General features: G+C 37.8%; 2 protein-coding genes across 2 annotated transcripts; both read right to left on the bottom strand.

Annotated features, from left to right (window-relative positions):
- Window positions 1-7,463: 7,463 nt before the first annotated feature.
- On the bottom strand, window positions 7,464-8,155 carry LOC133863124 (uncharacterized). The gene is made up of 2 exons (XM_062299117.1): window positions 7,815-8,155; window positions 7,464-7,706 (listed from the first exon to the last, which is right to left on the bottom strand). Exons 1-2 carry the CDS (start codon window positions 7,972-7,974, stop codon window positions 7,534-7,536), a joined length of 333 nt encoding a protein of 110 aa, XP_062155101.1. The 5' UTR covers window positions 7,975-8,155; the 3' UTR covers window positions 7,464-7,533.
- A 556-nt stretch (window positions 8,156-8,711) lies between these two features.
- LOC133859976 (uncharacterized) lies at window positions 8,712-9,710 on the bottom strand. The gene is made up of 4 exons (XM_062295579.1): window positions 9,507-9,710; window positions 9,126-9,370; window positions 8,792-9,025; window positions 8,712-8,738 (listed from the first exon to the last, which is right to left on the bottom strand). The coding sequence occupies exons 1-4, from the start codon at window positions 9,661-9,663 to the stop codon at window positions 8,712-8,714; spliced, it is 663 nt and encodes a 220-aa protein (XP_062151563.1). The 5' UTR covers window positions 9,664-9,710.
- Window positions 9,711-16,907: the final 7,197 nt, after the last annotated feature.

The raw sequence follows: 16,907 nt of genomic DNA, 5'->3' as shown, positions 1-16,907 counted from the left end.
TTAAGCTAATATAAAAAAAGATAAACTTAATTATTTAATCAATGTTTTAAAAAAAAAAACTGCTACTTGCCGGCATTTCTTAATTTTTGAGGCGTTTAAGTGAAACGTCGACGTGAAGTAGTCTTAATTTATTAGCGGTTTTCCAACATGGCGTTAATTTTTTGGCGAAAATTTTGTGGTACTTTCGAAACTAATTCGTTGCACTGATTTTTGGTCATGCAAGTTACATATGGGGAGAGAGACTATGATAATTAATGAACGAGATGCGATTACATACAGCCATACAGGAAGTAGGATCAGGATTTTCTATAATTTCAAAGAAATTTGAGATTCTCAAATTTTTTTGAACTCAAGCCGATTTTTATATTGAGATGACGTAAAAAATACTACATATCAAAGATATGACATATATATTAACAATGAAAAAAAAAAAATCATTCAAAAAAGTTTTATTTTACACTTTATGTCGTATAAAAATTTTGAACAAAAAACTGTCATTCCAGCATTTTAGAATTATTATTATTTTTTAGTTTCATTATTAACATATCATATCTTTAATATGCAACATTTTTTCAGTTCATTTCGATGTATAAAACAACTTGATTTCAAAGAAATTTAAAAATTTCAAATTTCTTTAAAATTGTAGGGAATCCTAATTCCAGGAAGTATGGCTAGGAGATACAAAGTAATTAAGCACTTGTAAAAATATGTATAGGAGAGCTAGTAGATAAACTTAGCAAGCATTATATTTATATAAACATATATATATATATATATATATATATATTACAAGCAAAGCATGTTTTCTAGCTTGCTTCCTACAGAAAACATATATGAGTAGAAAACTACTCATATTATTTCTATAATACAAGCTAAGCGGAATATGTTTAGTAGTTTATACGACAAAGAATACAAGAAAGAGCTACTTTTGTAGCGCAGCGATGCCGTAGTTTCTTTTTCCGATAGGGGGTCGTTCCTTGATCACTACCCCACCAAATTTCTTGGCCGCCTCCACGTGAGTGATGACAGCAGGCTCTTGCTTAACATATACTTTTCCGGGCTTCCTAGCGTGGCCAGCAAGGTCGTCTATCATGTCAAAGAAATCCAACGCATCCTGAAGAAGGTTTGGCTGAGGTGCCATACCTATAAAAACAGCAGAACAGATATACAAATCAATTAAGTTGCTGTCTAGCTTGCTCAATTTCCTGATACAGATTAAGGTTACTGCCCAACCCCCCCTTATATAGAACTATTGCAGCAAAAACCCCCTTAAGATTCCCACCTTAATTATGGGCCCAATAAAGAACGTGAAACAGAATATGGTCGAGAGAGAGAAAAGCAGATCAAGGAGCTCCCAACATTTGGCGATTCTCTTCAAAGATGCGTGGTTACTTGGAAACTTCCTCTGAAATTGGACTAGAATGCACAATATTATAGTGTAAGATCGAGTGGACTACTGGGAAATAACATTTCCCCCCTCACCCCACAAAATAGAACATATTGCTTTGAGCATGCACCTCCTATGCTCAGTACTTTTCTAATACATATCGGAAAGGTGTTTTTTTTTTTTTGGTTCTCTCCATATATGTCCCTTTTTTTCGATGAATCACATATGTCCCCTTAATTATATACCTTGGCGTTATTTTTCTTAACCAAAATCTTTTTGATCCGTCATAGTTTCTGTTCTATTCTTCAATATAGATGAATTGAAGGAATATAACTATTTGGGAAAAAAAAAAAAACCTTTTCATTATTAATTTTTTTTTTTTTTGGATGAATAAAGTCTTTTTATAACCAACACCAAAAGTCAATTACAACACTCCAGTATAACTGGAACTCCAGGACATCAAAACAAGTCCTAACTCACCGAAAACCAGCAACACAAGACAGTAAACAGAACTGTCAAACAACCAAACAAACTCAAGACAGACAGTCTCAATTACAAAAGGGAGAACAAGTTCCATTTGGCCACAAGAGCTAACTGTTTTTCAAGACACTTAAACTGTCCCTTATGCATGATCCGAGCTCTGACCTGCCCCCGAATTCAAGACACTTAAACTTTTTCATTATTATTTGTTTATTGTTCTTATTTTGGGTTTTGAAAAGACTTTGGATAGAACTGATTTTTTTTTTTTTGTGATTACTAAATTTTATTGGATGGCTTTTTACTTCTTTTATATTGTTTTTCACATAGTGCTTGTTCTTAGATCGATGTATAGTCTGTTCTATTCTGACAAGATGATGAGAAAGAAGGTTATTTGCTTTATGTGTCATGTGTTGTCGATTTTGGATGTGATTCATTTGAATGTAAAGTATGAATGAATTACCAACTTTATGCAATATATATTGTTACATGAAAAATATAAGATAATTTACTAAATTAATTAACGATATTGCAAATATATTTCATTTGGCCCATTTAGTTAGATTTCTTAAACTAATCTGTGTTATTTAATGGATCAGATAAAAAAATTTTACAAACTGATTTGTAGGAAATTTCAACGATCCAGTTTCTAAAAGTAATATGGAGTCGTTTAAGCTATCTCTCTCTCTCTCTCTCTCTCTCTATATATATATATATATATTAAGAAAAAAATGTACTATAATTTGTGCTATGTTTTTCATTAATTAAGGTTCATTTTATAATCTCATATAAATTGTTGAGATCTATGCAATTAAAAATGATCTTATATATATGGATATTTAGTTTTAATTATAGTAGGGCCTTTAGACATTATCTTAAAATTGATAAATGTCCTATTATATATATATATATATAGTAATGTTTATTGTACAACTCTTACACAATTTTTGCACAACTATAACTATTTTTTTTTTTTTTAATGATTAACTATTGGATTTGTTTTCTTACATGTAGGCCCTAAATATTTAATAGTTGATCTTAAAAAAAAAATTGTTAAAATTGTGTAAAAATTGTGTAGAAAATATATATATATATATATATATATATATATATATATATATATATAAAATGTATTCGTAATAAATGATTTAGCAAATTATATTAAATCACAATCCATATTGATGATTCCCACAATACTGCCATGTGCCATGTGCCATGTGCCAAGTAGTGCCTATAGCCCATTTTTTTTAATAAATATTCCAATACCTTATTATGTGTGATTATGATCTTCTGATTTCAAATCGAAAATATTCTCGATTCTCCCTGGAGTGGGGAAGGTTTTTTTGAGGTGGCTGGAAGGATATATAATTAAGATGCTTCTTGCCCAATAATTTGGGTTCAGAAATTAGATATTTTAACAATGAATAAATAATCTGCTAAATTTAATTAGCACTATCAATTAATATGCCCTACTCAAATTAATAGCACAACAAATGCACAAATGGAAGTAGATTCTAGCTCTTATATATGGAACAATGGCCTACCGTACCTGGTACTCTTCTGATTGGTCGGTGGCCTGTGGATATATTAATTAGATTCTCTCATTGCCGCCGGGACAATCTAGATTTGCAACCTTTGCCCCATGACAATCGCACATGGATTTTTGTTTTTTCCAAGCTTTAGCATACGTAACGCTAGTGACGTGATACTTGTTAGCTCGATCATGCTTCTTCTGATACTGAGCTTAATTAGAAAGCAAAAATATTCGAGTCCGTGGATAGCTAGGCCGCTAGGGTATAGGTAGGCAGGATAATTAAGATGTTCATTGCGCTGGTCCAAGGCAAAATGGAATTAATTAAGCATATTGACCACCCAATTATCGAGATTCAGAACATGAATTAATAAAGCTAAGCTTCATGTCTTTTCTCTCTATTCTATAATGCTTGGAGCATTATTAATTTGCTTTCTTCCCTAGTGGCCGGGTGGGGTTAGCAAGTTAACACGTCGGCTAATATTGTCGTGATCTATATATCCATTATTCAATATATTTCTAGAAAGTTTGAATCCTTAAATTTCTAGAAAGTTTGTTCATGTGCTTCTTTTTCCTTTGTCTTTATATAGTTACTTTTCATTTTCTTTCTCAAACTTAAATTTGTCTCAAATCTCAAATCTTTTATACGTATAAACCAAAAAGGATCATGGGAGTCGCACCAACAGCTTTGAATTTTTTATTACTACAATTTTATGAAACTCCTTACTATATATTTATACATACTACATTGGTTCTCACATAAAAATTTGAGAGAAAATTAACATATGCACATAAGAAGAACACTGACCTCTAGTCATTGTCGGTTAAGCACTTTAATTGAATAACCTAAATTTAAACGTTTGTGAATTTGTAAAATCTAAAATCCTCACAATATATCTAAATGGAGAGTGTTGGATAGAGTTTTTGGCATATCTCTTTCTCACTTTAAAGTTATGACTAATGGAGAATCACAAGCTTAGTTATAAATAACTGATCAAGACCTTTACATACCCATAATCAACGGTTGCATCCTTTCATAAAGAGAGACAATTTTGGATGAAACACTAAGGGAGACAACTTTTCATCTTAGTAGTTATCTATATTTAATTACCCAAAAGTTTGAATTTAATAAAATTAAACTCTTATAATATTTAATATATGTGACATGTGTGCCACTTTAAATCTCCTTGTAGGAGACGAGTTCTAACATCTCAAAGTTCTCTTTTATTTTTTTGGTTAATACAAACATTCCACACTTGCTTTTGTTTTTCTAATTTTATTACAAACTCGGCCAATTAAAAGTTAATCATTTCAAAAAGAGTAATACTATTCTTTACATTTATTTCACATCAATTGACATATCATGTACATTTTAAGTGGCTTTTATTTTTTATTTTTTTTTAAGTGGCTGACACACTTCTAAAAAATGGTACATAGGTGTCGGTTTTTCCTAAGTCTTTTGAGTGAAACGAAATGATGTAAGTTTTGTTACTACTTATTTTAACAAATGACGTAAATTTCATGACTCTTTACAATAAAGGATGTTCATTTAAGTTTTATCATGTCCTGTTCTCTTAATAGACACATTTCATTTATAACTGATATCGGATAAAAATTGAACAACCAAAAAGGTAAATGTTGGGACCATGAGTCGACCATTAACTTAACGTTCTTAACTTAACGTTCTTTTATCCGGGGATTGGGACATTTTAAAAATGATCTGGATGAACTGATTTTTCGTAGTAATATAAAATTAAAGTCATTTAAAACACGTAACATCATTCAATATGAAGAGTAGTATTACTCTTAAAAAAAATTCTCACGCATAATGAACAGTATACTTCCAAGCTATCGTCATTGGCAATTCTTCTAATGAAAGTAACATTATGATCCATATAATATCGTCCTCATTTTTTAAATTTAAAGATCGCTTCTCTAGTGGCTAGAGATCAAAAAAAAAAAAAAACCATCAAATACCAACTCAAGAGCTAGTTTATATTAGTTGAACTTCGAATAATATTCTCAAAGAATTAAAGTTATAAGAAAAATAAATTAAAGAAAAAACTAATTTCATGATGTAGCTTACAAACGGTCAACTGAAAGCTATTGTTAGTAACAAACTAACAATCTCAAGTACTTATTTGACATTTGAATGAAAATTAATTTTGTGATCCATGAAACATTATCCTTGTTGTTAAGATCATTTAAGAACACCTATAGTAAAAATTAATTGTGAGCAACAAACTAGCTACCGAAAATTCCATATATATATATATATATAGACGCATGTTACAGATCGAGGACTAAAGGTAGGAGGAGGAGGAGACTCTATTTTGTAAATCATCTTCCTATGATCTAGTTCTAATATTATTTTCTTCTTCTTCATCTTCTTTACGCATGCTAGCTAGTACTAAGTACTTCCATATTGACAGTCATGCAAGTAGAGAGAGAGAGAGAGAGAGAGACTATGTAATTAATTAAGATATACAAGAGATTGACTTTTATATATAACTAGGTTAATTACTAGGCAAAGGAGAGCTAGAAAATATTGTTAACGGTTTGTTTCATCTGAGGAACCTCGCTCCCCTGATAAATATTGTTACCATGTGCATATCCCGGAGGAGGAGCAAGCCTACCATACCTCTTGGGCCGGCCAAAGAATTTTTGGGTCCCTCTGAAAATAATTGGTTGCACTGATTTTTGGTCATGCAAGTTACATATCGGGAGAGCGAGATTATGATAATTAATGAACGAGATGCGATTACATTCAGCGATACAGGAAGTATGGCTAGAACTAGAAGATACCAAGTAATTAAGCACTTGTAAAATATATATAGGAGAGCTAGTAGATAAACTAAGTAAGCATTTATATAAACATAAAGCCAGATAAGTAGAGTACGTTCTATATGTTTAGTAGTTTATACAAAGCATACAAGAAAGAGCTACTTTTGTAGTCCAACAATGCCGCGGTTTCCTTTTCCGATAGGGGGTTCCTTGATCACTACCCCACCAAATCTATTGGCCGCCTCCTCGTGAGTGATGACAGCAGGCTCTTGTTTAGAAACATATACTTTTCCGGGCTTCGTAGCGCCGCGCCAGCAAGGTAATCTATCATTTCAGGCATCCAACGCATCCTTAACAAGGTTTGGCTGAGGTGCCATACTTATAAAAACAGGAGAACAGATATACAAATCAAGTTGCTGTCTAGCTTGCTCAATTTTCTGATACAGATTAAGGTTACTGCCCAAGCCCCATTATATAGGCATTTGGATCCTCTCCATTTGAAATGGAGAGAACTTGCATGCAGCAAACCCCCTTAAGATTCCCACCTTAATTATGGGCCCAATAAAGAACGTGAAACAGAATATATATGGTCAAAAGAGAGAGATCGAGACAAGTAGAGGAGCCCCAACTTTTGGTGATTCACTTCAAAGATGCGTAGTTACTTGGAAACTTCCTCTGAAATTGGACTATAATGCACAATATCACTACAAAAAAAATCGAAAATCGCCACATGCAGTTCGCCGCGTGTACAGTAACTGTACACGTGGCAAACAGTTCGCCGCGTGTAATTAGCCGCGTAGATACACGCGGTGGACCTGGGCAATGCTAATTGCACATTTGGCAGCGTGTATTTTAATACACGCGGCCAGATGGCCGCGTGTATTATTATACACGCGGCCAGTTGGCCGCGTGTATTAATGTACACGCGGCCAGATGTTGGCCGCAGTATATTTTATATATATAAATATATATATATAAATTCTATTTTGTAATTTCTTTTTATTTAAAATATATTTATATATTTTATATAAATATTATTTTATATATATATATATATATATATATATATATATATATATTTTAATTCTGTTTTTTAATTTCTTTTTATTTAAAATATATATATATATATATTTATTTTTTACTAAAATTCTCCAAATTTATTTTATCCAAAAATATCACAAAATCAAATTGCACAAATTAATCAAAACAACGTTTTTTAAAAATTCGAATACCATGTACTAATAAATATATTCATTACTATATATAACTACTTTCACAACAATATCAACAAATTTGAGATTCTTAATTTAATAAAGTTATTCGGTACTAAAAAAAAAAAAAATACACAAAATATCTACAAATCTGGAGGACGTCTCTGCGGATCACGAGGTGCAGTCCCGGGCGTGAGCTCGCCAACTGTCGATTGTCCCGCAAGAGATGGTGTAACGGGCGAAGGAGTCCCGAGAGGGGATTGTTGGGTCAGCAATTGTCCAGAAGGCGACAACGGACCAACCGTTGTCGCATTACCTGCAAGTACTAAAAATAATTAACCTACATAATATTATATGCAAATTTAAACAAGTAATGAGAACAAATTAAAAATAAACCTAAGTGTATACATAATATGAACCATACCTGCAGGCGCACTACTAACAGATGACGTACTACCGACGTGTGCAGGTGAAGACTGCTGAGCACCAGGGCATACGAACGATAATCCTGTAGAGGACATGAAGGCCTCAAAATGTCGCATGCGCTGCTCCATATCATCAATCTGTCGTATGCGCTGCTCCATGCTGTCAGCCCGCTCTCTCTCGGCCCGCACTATGCCCTCCAACTCCGCAATTTTGTGAGCAGCCCAATCCTGAGAAGTGCCCTCGGCCGGTCCCCCCCGTGTGCGACCCCTATACGAGAAACAAGTCCCGCGAACAGGAGTAACGTTCGGCCCAACCTGCCGAACCCTACCCGCATACTCGGGTCGCCCAACTGCTTGCTCGTACGCGTCGCCAGGTGCCCAACGCACCGTATCTGATGAGACGGGGTCCGAGGCAGCAGGATCAGTGGACAAACTCTGTGTCATCCGCTCCTGTACGTCGTCAACATACAAAACAATGGTAATTAATAAATATTTTATCACACACATAACTAATAATAATCGATAACCTATAACAGTAGCATACGCATAGGTCCCGTGTCCGCTCGTTCAGGAAAGTGCCGTCTTTCCTTGTGTGCGTCTTCACAAACGACTCGGCGCGAGTGGGGGGCGTGCCAGATATAGATGCCTGTCGCCATACAGTATAAATATATAACAAACATTGGATATTCATTTAACGTTAAGAAAGAACAATTACGCACAAATAAGAATTAGGGTTTTTACATATTGTTCCATACCTCATCGTGATTAAATCTGGCATAACTTTTGGACCCCAGACTATGGGGGATGTCTTGCTGCTCCCGCAGCCGCTTCATTCGTTCAGACCTCTCCTTTACATTGAACATTCCCAAAACAAATGTCAGAATTGATACTTTTAATTACTTATGTATTATGATTTGAATGAACTGTTTATTAAAAAAACACAACATTATAGTAATACATTCAAAGACCTACATACCACATTTACTTTTGTGCACGACTCGTGCAGTACGTCCTCCACATCCGTTTGGTCATACTTATCAAAAAACGTCTCTGGCATTCTCGCACGTACTGTCAATGGCGTGTCACCGTCTCGAATATTTAGCTGGGTCCTCAACTTCGACTTCCACGAACGGTGCTTACGGCCCATATCACCCCAGAATTCATTCTGTGCCAGGCGCTGGTCGACGGATACGGGTACATAAAATTCTTGCTGCACATTCAATCTAATGATTAATTTTAGCAGTTCAATAAAGAAAAAATCATCTTAACTTTAATTTCACAAAATACATATATTAGTTTTATACACATACCATTATGGCATCCCACATAGCCTGCTTAACCTGTTTATCTACCTTTCCCCATTTGTCCCGCAAGTGAATATGGGACCCGCTCCGTAACAGCTTGCCCGCAGCCCGTCTATAACGATTGCATGCTCGTCCCACTGGTTGTGTTGCAGCATTGTACTGCAACACAACTTTCTTACCCCTCGGGAGCACCCAATTTCTCTCAGGGTCCTTAATCACCTCAAAATATATGCTCCCGTCTGGGTTATACCCTAGTCAATAAATATAAAACGTTAATATATTAACACTAAATAACTTAATTATATCAATAAATTAAAAATTCAATTTAAATATTATATGAACTTACTAAATTAATTAGTTTATAATAATGTATACAAATGTACTTACCCATCAGCCGAATATGGTCGAACGCTATGTGCTCGGTCGCTGGGTCACCAGCATGCTCCTCGCCTGCCTGATCTTCTGGGTGATGCTCATCATCATGATCGTCATCCGAAGGCATATCCTGGGGGACATCATGTGCTAACTGATCAAGCCCCAACATCACATCATCCCCCTCGTGGGGCAGCTGGCTCTCCCCCACATCTGGGTCCTGACTCTCCCCATGAAGCGGCAACTGGCTCTGTCCATAAACATGCATCTGGCTCTCCCCAGGTGCCGGGCCCTGGCCCCCAGCCGGTGACGACAGCTGTCCCGACCGCATAGCCGGCATAGGCATCCCCCCCCGCTGTGACAGCGGGAATCTGTCATCCTGAGTCTCACTATCAGGAATGACTGGCATAGGTGGTGGAAGGGGGTATGGATAGTACAACGGAAATCTGCTCAGATCATGACAGTCTCGCGCCCACCATCGATCAACATGGCCCGGTGAGGTCAGCCCCAACTGCGATAACGTCGTGAATGGAGAAGGAGAATATCCAGCTGAGCTCGTCTGGCCGGGATCTGACCTGCTCATCCCCGCCGCACCCGGGGGCAATGGTCTATAAACGGCGTCCAGGTGGTGTGGCCACGGTGTAGTATGTAGTGCCGCTGACATCGCCGGTGTCGACGTAGGCGGGTATATAGAAGGAGAATATCCAGCTGTGCTCGTCTGCCCGGGATCTGACCTGCTCATCCCCGCCGTACCCGGGGGCAATGGTCTGTATACAGCGTCCGGGTGGGGTGGCCACGGTGTGGTATGTAGTGCCGCTGACATCGCCGGTGTGGATGTAGTCGTGCAATGCACGGGCTGGCGTGGTGCACGATGTGCGCAAGTAGGGGGTCTCGGGTCCATCGAAACCTGCGAACAAATGTGAGACAAATTACTTGAAATTCGTTTTAATTTTAATATTAAAATAAAATATGCATAATATACAATGAGCTCTATGCAAAATAAGAAAGTATTTTGAGTTTAAGCAAATTGTACCAATAATAAATATAGCAATCATTGTATAACATGAGCTTCAATCGGATCAATGTCGGGCCTGTCGTGATCGAATTCATCATTCGTATCATGCAGGTCATCAGTGGGTAATACGATCGGTACACACTCGTGATATGCATTATCTGCATCACTACTCCCTTCCCCCTGACCAACATCGTACACGTTGCGCGGTTTAGTCCTCACGGCACAAACCCAGTTTGGGTTCCTTTCATCCTCGACATAAAACACTTGGTCTACCTGAGATGTAAGCACGTACGGCTCGTCAGTTAGCAGTTCTCCCCTGTGGACGAGGTGAGTGAAGTTGACAAACGCTAGACCATAATCGTCGACTCTAAATCCTCTGTCCATCGTGGGGTCCGCCCAATTGCACTTAAATAGGACGTACGTAGTCCTATCGTAGTACTCGACTTCAACCACATCGGTTAACTGCCCGTAGTAGGTTTCGCATTCAACGGTTGGCACACATACCCCGCTGTTCTGAGTCCTCCTTCCCACATCATGGGCTAGCGTGCGGAACAATTTCCCGTTTACCACGTACCTGTTATACTTCACTGCTGTCTCCTTCAACCCTCTACTCCGCATAACCAATTTCAGCCCCAATTCCTCCCTACTTTGATCGTCAAGGCCATCAACCTATGTTATCATTTCATATATTAAAAGAGTACATCGGTTAATAGCGGCATATTGTCGAACCCTATCTTAAATTGACACTGAACATAGGTAAATATTATATACGAAAATACCACTACTTCCTTACATATGCGCGGTACCACTCGCAGAACTGCTCGTGATGTTGGGCTTCAATCAGAGCGTCCGTGATGCGACCCCTAACGCATGATCGCCTAATAGCGTCTTTATGCATCCTACATTCAGCGGATATAATTAAAAAACTAATTATTATCAATTATATCATTTGAATCCGGTTCAATATGTAAACACTACTTACATCCGCAAATTGAGAAACTCGTCAGAGTTGAACACAATATAACGATGAATCTGATGCATCGTCAACCGGTTCAATCTAACTCGCGTTCCCGCCCCCTTGGAACCATCAGGGTTTCTCAAAGGTCTGTTGTGGAAGGTTGGTGCATTTTCTAGATATCTCGAACAGAACGTTACTAGCTCGGTCGCTATGTAACCTTCCGCAATGCACCCCTCAGGAGCCGCTTTGTTGCGCACATTCGACTTGAAACCCCCAAGACTCCTGGTGCACACACAAACATTAAGGACTTGCCCCCATTTAATGCCATGAGTTACATGAACAAAAAAAAAAATTTATATATATATATATATATATATATATATATATATATATATATATATATATATATATATATATATATTATGTTGTATTTTACCTCTCTGCCGGGTACATCCACCTATACTGAACGGGTCCGCCGAGTCTACATTCGCGCACAAGATGCATGACCAAGTGGACCATGCTAGTAAAAAACCCAGGAGGAAATACCTGTTCCAGCTTGCACAGTGTGATACAGACGTCACCCTGCAGTCGGTCCATCTCGGCTTGGGTTAGCTTGGTTGAGCATATGCCTCTGAAAAATGCTGACATCTCAACGATAGGTCTGACCACTTTGTCTGGCAATGACTGACGCAATGCAATTGGTAGAAGCTGCTGCATCAGTATGTGGCTGTCATGACTTTTTAACCCTTAAATTGTACGGTCCTTCATCCGAACACACCGTGAAATGTTCGACGCATATCCGTCTGGAACTCTCACATTTCGAAGCACCTTTAAAAAGCTTTCTTTATCCTCCCTGGACATCGTGTGACAAGCCGCGGGTATATATGTTTTACCATTTGCGGCGGTGAACGGATGCAATTTAGGTCTCAACCCCATCTCCTGCAAATCCAGCCGAGCTGCCAAGTTGTCCTTCGTTTTCCCTTTGATGTCCAAAATAGTGCCAAGTATATTGTCCATGACATTTTTCTCTATGTGCATGACATCAAGATTGTGCCGAAGCAAATTGTCCTTCCAGTACGGCAATCTGAAGAAAATACTTTTCTTCTTCCATACAACATCATCAGCACCCCGTGCACCGGTCTTCCGCTTCTTCCGTCTCGTCTTACCCGCATTCTCATTCCCAAACGCAACTCCGTCCAACTGTTGGAGGATCTCGTCCCCGCAAGGCACATCCGGAGCACATTCTAACTCCTCAGTCCCATCAAACGTTCTTCTGTTCAGCCGCCACAGATGTTCGGCTGGCAAGTACCTCCTGTGTCCCATGTAACAAAATTTACAACCGTTCTTCAGATGTTTAGAACGTGTCGAATGCATGCAACAAGGACATGCCTTCACACCTTTGTTAGGCCAACCGGATAAATCTGCATACGCCGAGAAGTCGTTTATTGTCCACATCAACTGAGCACGCATATTGAAATTCTCCATCTTCGCAGCATCTAGTGTTCGTACCCCTACATCCCACAGCTCCAACAGCTCATCAATCAGTGGCTGAAGGTAGACGTCGATATCCATACCAGGTGAGCTCGGTCCGGGGATAACCAGTGACAGGATGAACGACGTCTGTTTCATGCACATCCAAGGAGGCAAATTGTACGGTACAAGCAATACGGGCCATGTGCTGTGGGATGTACTCATGTTCCCAAATGGATTGAATCCGTCTGCTGTCAGTCCCAGCCGCACGTTCCTACTATCGGCCATGAAATCCGGATGTAGAGAGTCGAACGATCTCCATGCCTCACCGTCCGCGGGGTGCCTCAATACCCCGTCCCTAGTGCGGCCTTCTGCATGCCACCTCATATTGTGCGCCGTGTGCTCCAACATGAATAACCTCTGTAACCGTGGGATGAGTGGAAACCATCTCAACACCTTCACTGGACGTTTTTTCCTCGACGATATTACCTCACCATCCTGATCGAAATGTATATCAGCCATCCACTTAGATTCTCCACATACGGTGCAGATATCTAGATCTTTATTGTATTTCCAGAATAGCATACAGTCATTACGGCACGCCGGAATCTTCTCATACCCGAGACCCATGGAACTGAGGAATTTCTTCGCCTCGTACGTATTAACCGGCAATGCATCATCGCAAGGAGGCAATAACTGACAGACAAGGTCCAGAATATCAGAAAAAATCTTGTTACTAATACCTCCAATGCACTTCAAGTTGTAGAAATGTACAGTAGCACTCAATTTACTGTGCTTTGTACCGGGGTGAAGTGGCTTGTCGGCAGTCTTCAACAACTCAAGGTACTTCAATGTGTCCCTTGCAGAGGTTCCTTCATTTACTTCTCCGGGCTGGCCAACATTATCAGTGTCACCTACTTCGTGCACGCCGAATGCGTCACGCAACATTGCGTGCATGTCACCACCTTGTTCCAGGTCTCCGCCTTGTTCTGTGACTTCTACATGTTCAATGCCACATGCAGCCGTATCTGTGACACTGGGATGGTCGTGACCCCGAACAGGACCAGCAGGGTTTAGGGTTGTCTCACCGTGCATATACCAGAAACCGTATCCCGTGGACATTCCCTTCCCCCATGTCAGGTGTGCAAGAACGTAATCTGGGGGGTGCCGCTGGTTATTCCGGCAGTACTTACATGGGCAGTAAATTTTGCCATCACCAGACCTACAGTTACGAACGGCAAATGCCACGAACGCTCTACACCCGTCGTTATACTGTGTTGTTCCTCTAGGTGCTGACATCCACGACTTATCCATATTCCTCTGTACGCGAGATAACAGTCTGAAACGAAATATGTTATTTGATTACAGCAAATAAAGTGCTTGTTTGTTTACTGTTTGTTTTAAACAGTTAACTCAAAGTATCATTTTCTCATACTTTTTTTAGGGGTTAGGGTTTTTCCTTTTTAGGTTTTAAGGTTAGGGTTTAGGTTTTTAAGGGTTTAGGTTTTTAAGGGTGTAGTTTTTACGGTTAGGGTTTAGGGTTTAGGTTTTAATATTTGTAGGGTTTAGGGTTTAAGGTTAGGGTGTAGGGTTTTAGGGTTTAGGGTTTAGGGTTTAACTAAAATAAAATAGTTAAAAAAAAATAAAAAAAGATCTCGAACCCTTTTCTTTTATATTTTTTAATAATCTTCTTTCTTTTTTTTGGGTTTAGGGTTTTTTTTTTTTTCTTAGGGTTTAGGGTTTTAGGTTTTTACGGTTTAGTTTGTAGGGTGAGGGTTTGGGTTTGGGTTTACCTGACCATAAAAAGTAATTAAAAAAAAAAAGAGATCTCTCCCTTTTTTAATTTTTTCTTTTTTAATATTCTTCTTTCTTTATTTATGGTTTAGAGTTTTAAGGTTTCTTTTTTTAGGGCTAGGGTTAGGATTAAAAAGGTTAGGGTTTAGGGTTTTAGGGTTAGGATTTTAGGTTGTTAGGGTTTAGGGTTTAGGGTTTAGTTTTTAGGGTTAGGGTTTAGGTTTTGAAGGTTTAGTTTTTAGGGTTAGGGTTAAAAAGGTTAGGGTTTAGGTTTTTAGGGTTAGGGTTTAGGTTTTAGGGTTTTAAGGTTAGGGTTTAGGGTTTTACGGTTTAGTCTTTAGGGTTAGGGTTTTAAGGTTAGAATTTAGGGTTTAGGGTTTAGCTTTTAGGGTTTTTAGGGTTAGGGTTTAGGTTTTAGGGTTTTTAGGTTAGGGTTTAGGTTTTTAGGGTTTAGTTTTTACGGTTTAGTTTTTAGGTTAGGGTTTAAGGTTTTAGGGTTATGGTTTTAAGGTTAGGGTTTAGGGTTTAGTTTTTAGGGTTTAGGTTTTTAAGGTTAGGGTTTAGGGTTTTAGGGTTTAGGGTTTAGGTTGTTAGGGTTTAGTTTTTACGGTTAGGGTTTAGGTTTTGAAGGTTTAGTTTTTAGGGTTAGGGTTTAGGTTTTGAAGGTTTAGTTTTTAGGGTTAGGGTTTAGGTTTTAGGGTTTAGTTTTTACGGTTTAGTTTTTAGGGTTAGTGTTTTAAGGTTAGAATTTAGGGTTTAGGGTTTAGGTTTTAGGGTTTTTAGGGTTAGGGTTTAGGTTTTAGGGTTTTTAGGGTTAGGGTTTAGGTTTTAGGGTTTTTAGGGTTAGGGTTTAGGTTTTAGGGTTTTAAGGTTAGGATTTAGGTTTTTAGGGTTTAGTTTTTACGGTTTAGTTTTTAGGGTTAGTGTTTTAAGGTTAGAATTTAGGGTTTAGGGTTTAGGTTTTAGGGTTTTTAGGGTTAGGGTTTAGGTTTTAGGGTTTTTAGGGTTAGGGTTTAGGTTTTAGGGTTTTTAGGGTTAGGGTTTAGGTTTTAGGGTTTTTAGGGTTAGGGTTTAGGTTTTAGGGTTTTAAGGTTAGGATTTAGGTTTTTAGGGTTTAGTTTTTACGGTTTAGTTTTTAGGGTTAGTGTTTTAAGGTTAGAATTTAGGGTTTAGGGTTTAGGTTTTAGGGTTTTTAGGGTTAGGGTTTAGGTTTTAGGGTTTTTAGGGTTAGGGTTTAGGTTTTAGGGTTTTTAGGGTTAGGGTTTAGGTTTTAGGGTTTTAAGGTTAGGATTTAGGTTTTTAGGGTTTAGTTTTTACGGTTTAGTTTTTAGGGTTAGTGTTTTAAGGTTAGAATTTAGGGTTTAGGGTTTAGGTTTTAGGGTTTTTAGGGTTAGGGTTTAGGTTTTAGGGTTTTTAGGGTTAGGGTTTAGGTTTTAGGGTTTTTAGGGTTAGGGTTTAGGTTTTAGGGTTTTTAGGGTTAGGGTTTAGGTTTTAGGGTTTTAAGGTTAGGATTTAGGTTTTTAGGGTTTAGTTTTTACGGTTTAGTTTTTAGGGTTAGTGTTTTAAGGTTAGAATTTAGGGTTTAGGGTTTAGGTTTTAGGGTTTTTAGGGTTAGGGTTTAGGTTTTAGGGTTTTTAGGGTTAGGGTTTAGGTTTTAGGGTTTTAAGGTTAGGATTTAGGTTTTTAGGGTTTAGTTTTTACGGTTTAGTTTTTAGAGTTAGGGTTTTAAGGTTAGAATTTAGGGTTTAGGGTTTAGGTTTTAGGGTTTTAAGGTTAGGATTAGGGTTTTAGGGTTTTAAGTATTTTAGGGTTAGGGTTTTAGGGTTTAGGTTTTAGGGTTTTAAGGTTAGGATTTAGGGTTTTAGGGTTAGGGTTTTAAGGTTAGGATTTAGGTTTTTAGGGTTTAGTTTTTAGGGTTAGGGTTTTAAGGTTAGGGTTTAGGGTTTAACTACAATAAAAAAGTAATAAAAAAATTTCACTCTTTTGTAGGGTTTATGGTTTTTAGGGTGAACGGTAATTTGGGCTAGGGTTTAGGGTTTATGGTTTATGCTTGTTTTTTAGAGTATAAAGCTTAGGGGTTTGGTTTTGAGATTTGATCATAGGCATTTTTATATTGGTTTTGATTTAGGGTTTAGGGAAAATTGTTTACACCTTTGTTATAAATTGAATAAGAAAAAAA

This window comes from Alnus glutinosa, chromosome 1 (assembly GCF_958979055.1).
Source record: "Alnus glutinosa chromosome 1, dhAlnGlut1.1, whole genome shotgun sequence".
Classification (NCBI taxonomy): Eukaryota; Viridiplantae; Streptophyta; class Magnoliopsida; order Fagales; family Betulaceae; genus Alnus; species Alnus glutinosa.
This window is presented reverse-complemented; position numbering and strand designations above follow the sequence as displayed.

Coding starts and splice junctions, on each gene's coding strand:
- LOC133859976 (XM_062295579.1), bottom strand. CDS start 9,663: ATGTTGGGGCTTGATCAGTTAGCACATGATGTCCCCCAGGATATGCCT. Junction 9,026..9,125: donor CTATGTGGGATGCCATAATG/GTATGTGTATAA, acceptor TTGAATGTGCAG/CAAGAATTTTATGTACCCGT. Junction 8,739..8,791: donor CGTGCACAAAAGTAAATGTG/GTATGTAGGTCT, acceptor TTTAATAAACAG/TTCATTCAAATCATAATACA.
- LOC133863124 (XM_062299117.1), bottom strand. CDS start 7,974: ATGGAGCAGCGCATACGACAGATTGATGATATGGAGCAGCGCATGCGA. Junction 7,707..7,814: donor TGTTAGTAGTGCGCCTGCAG/GTATGGTTCATA, acceptor TAGTACTTGCAG/GTAATGCGACAACGGTTGGT.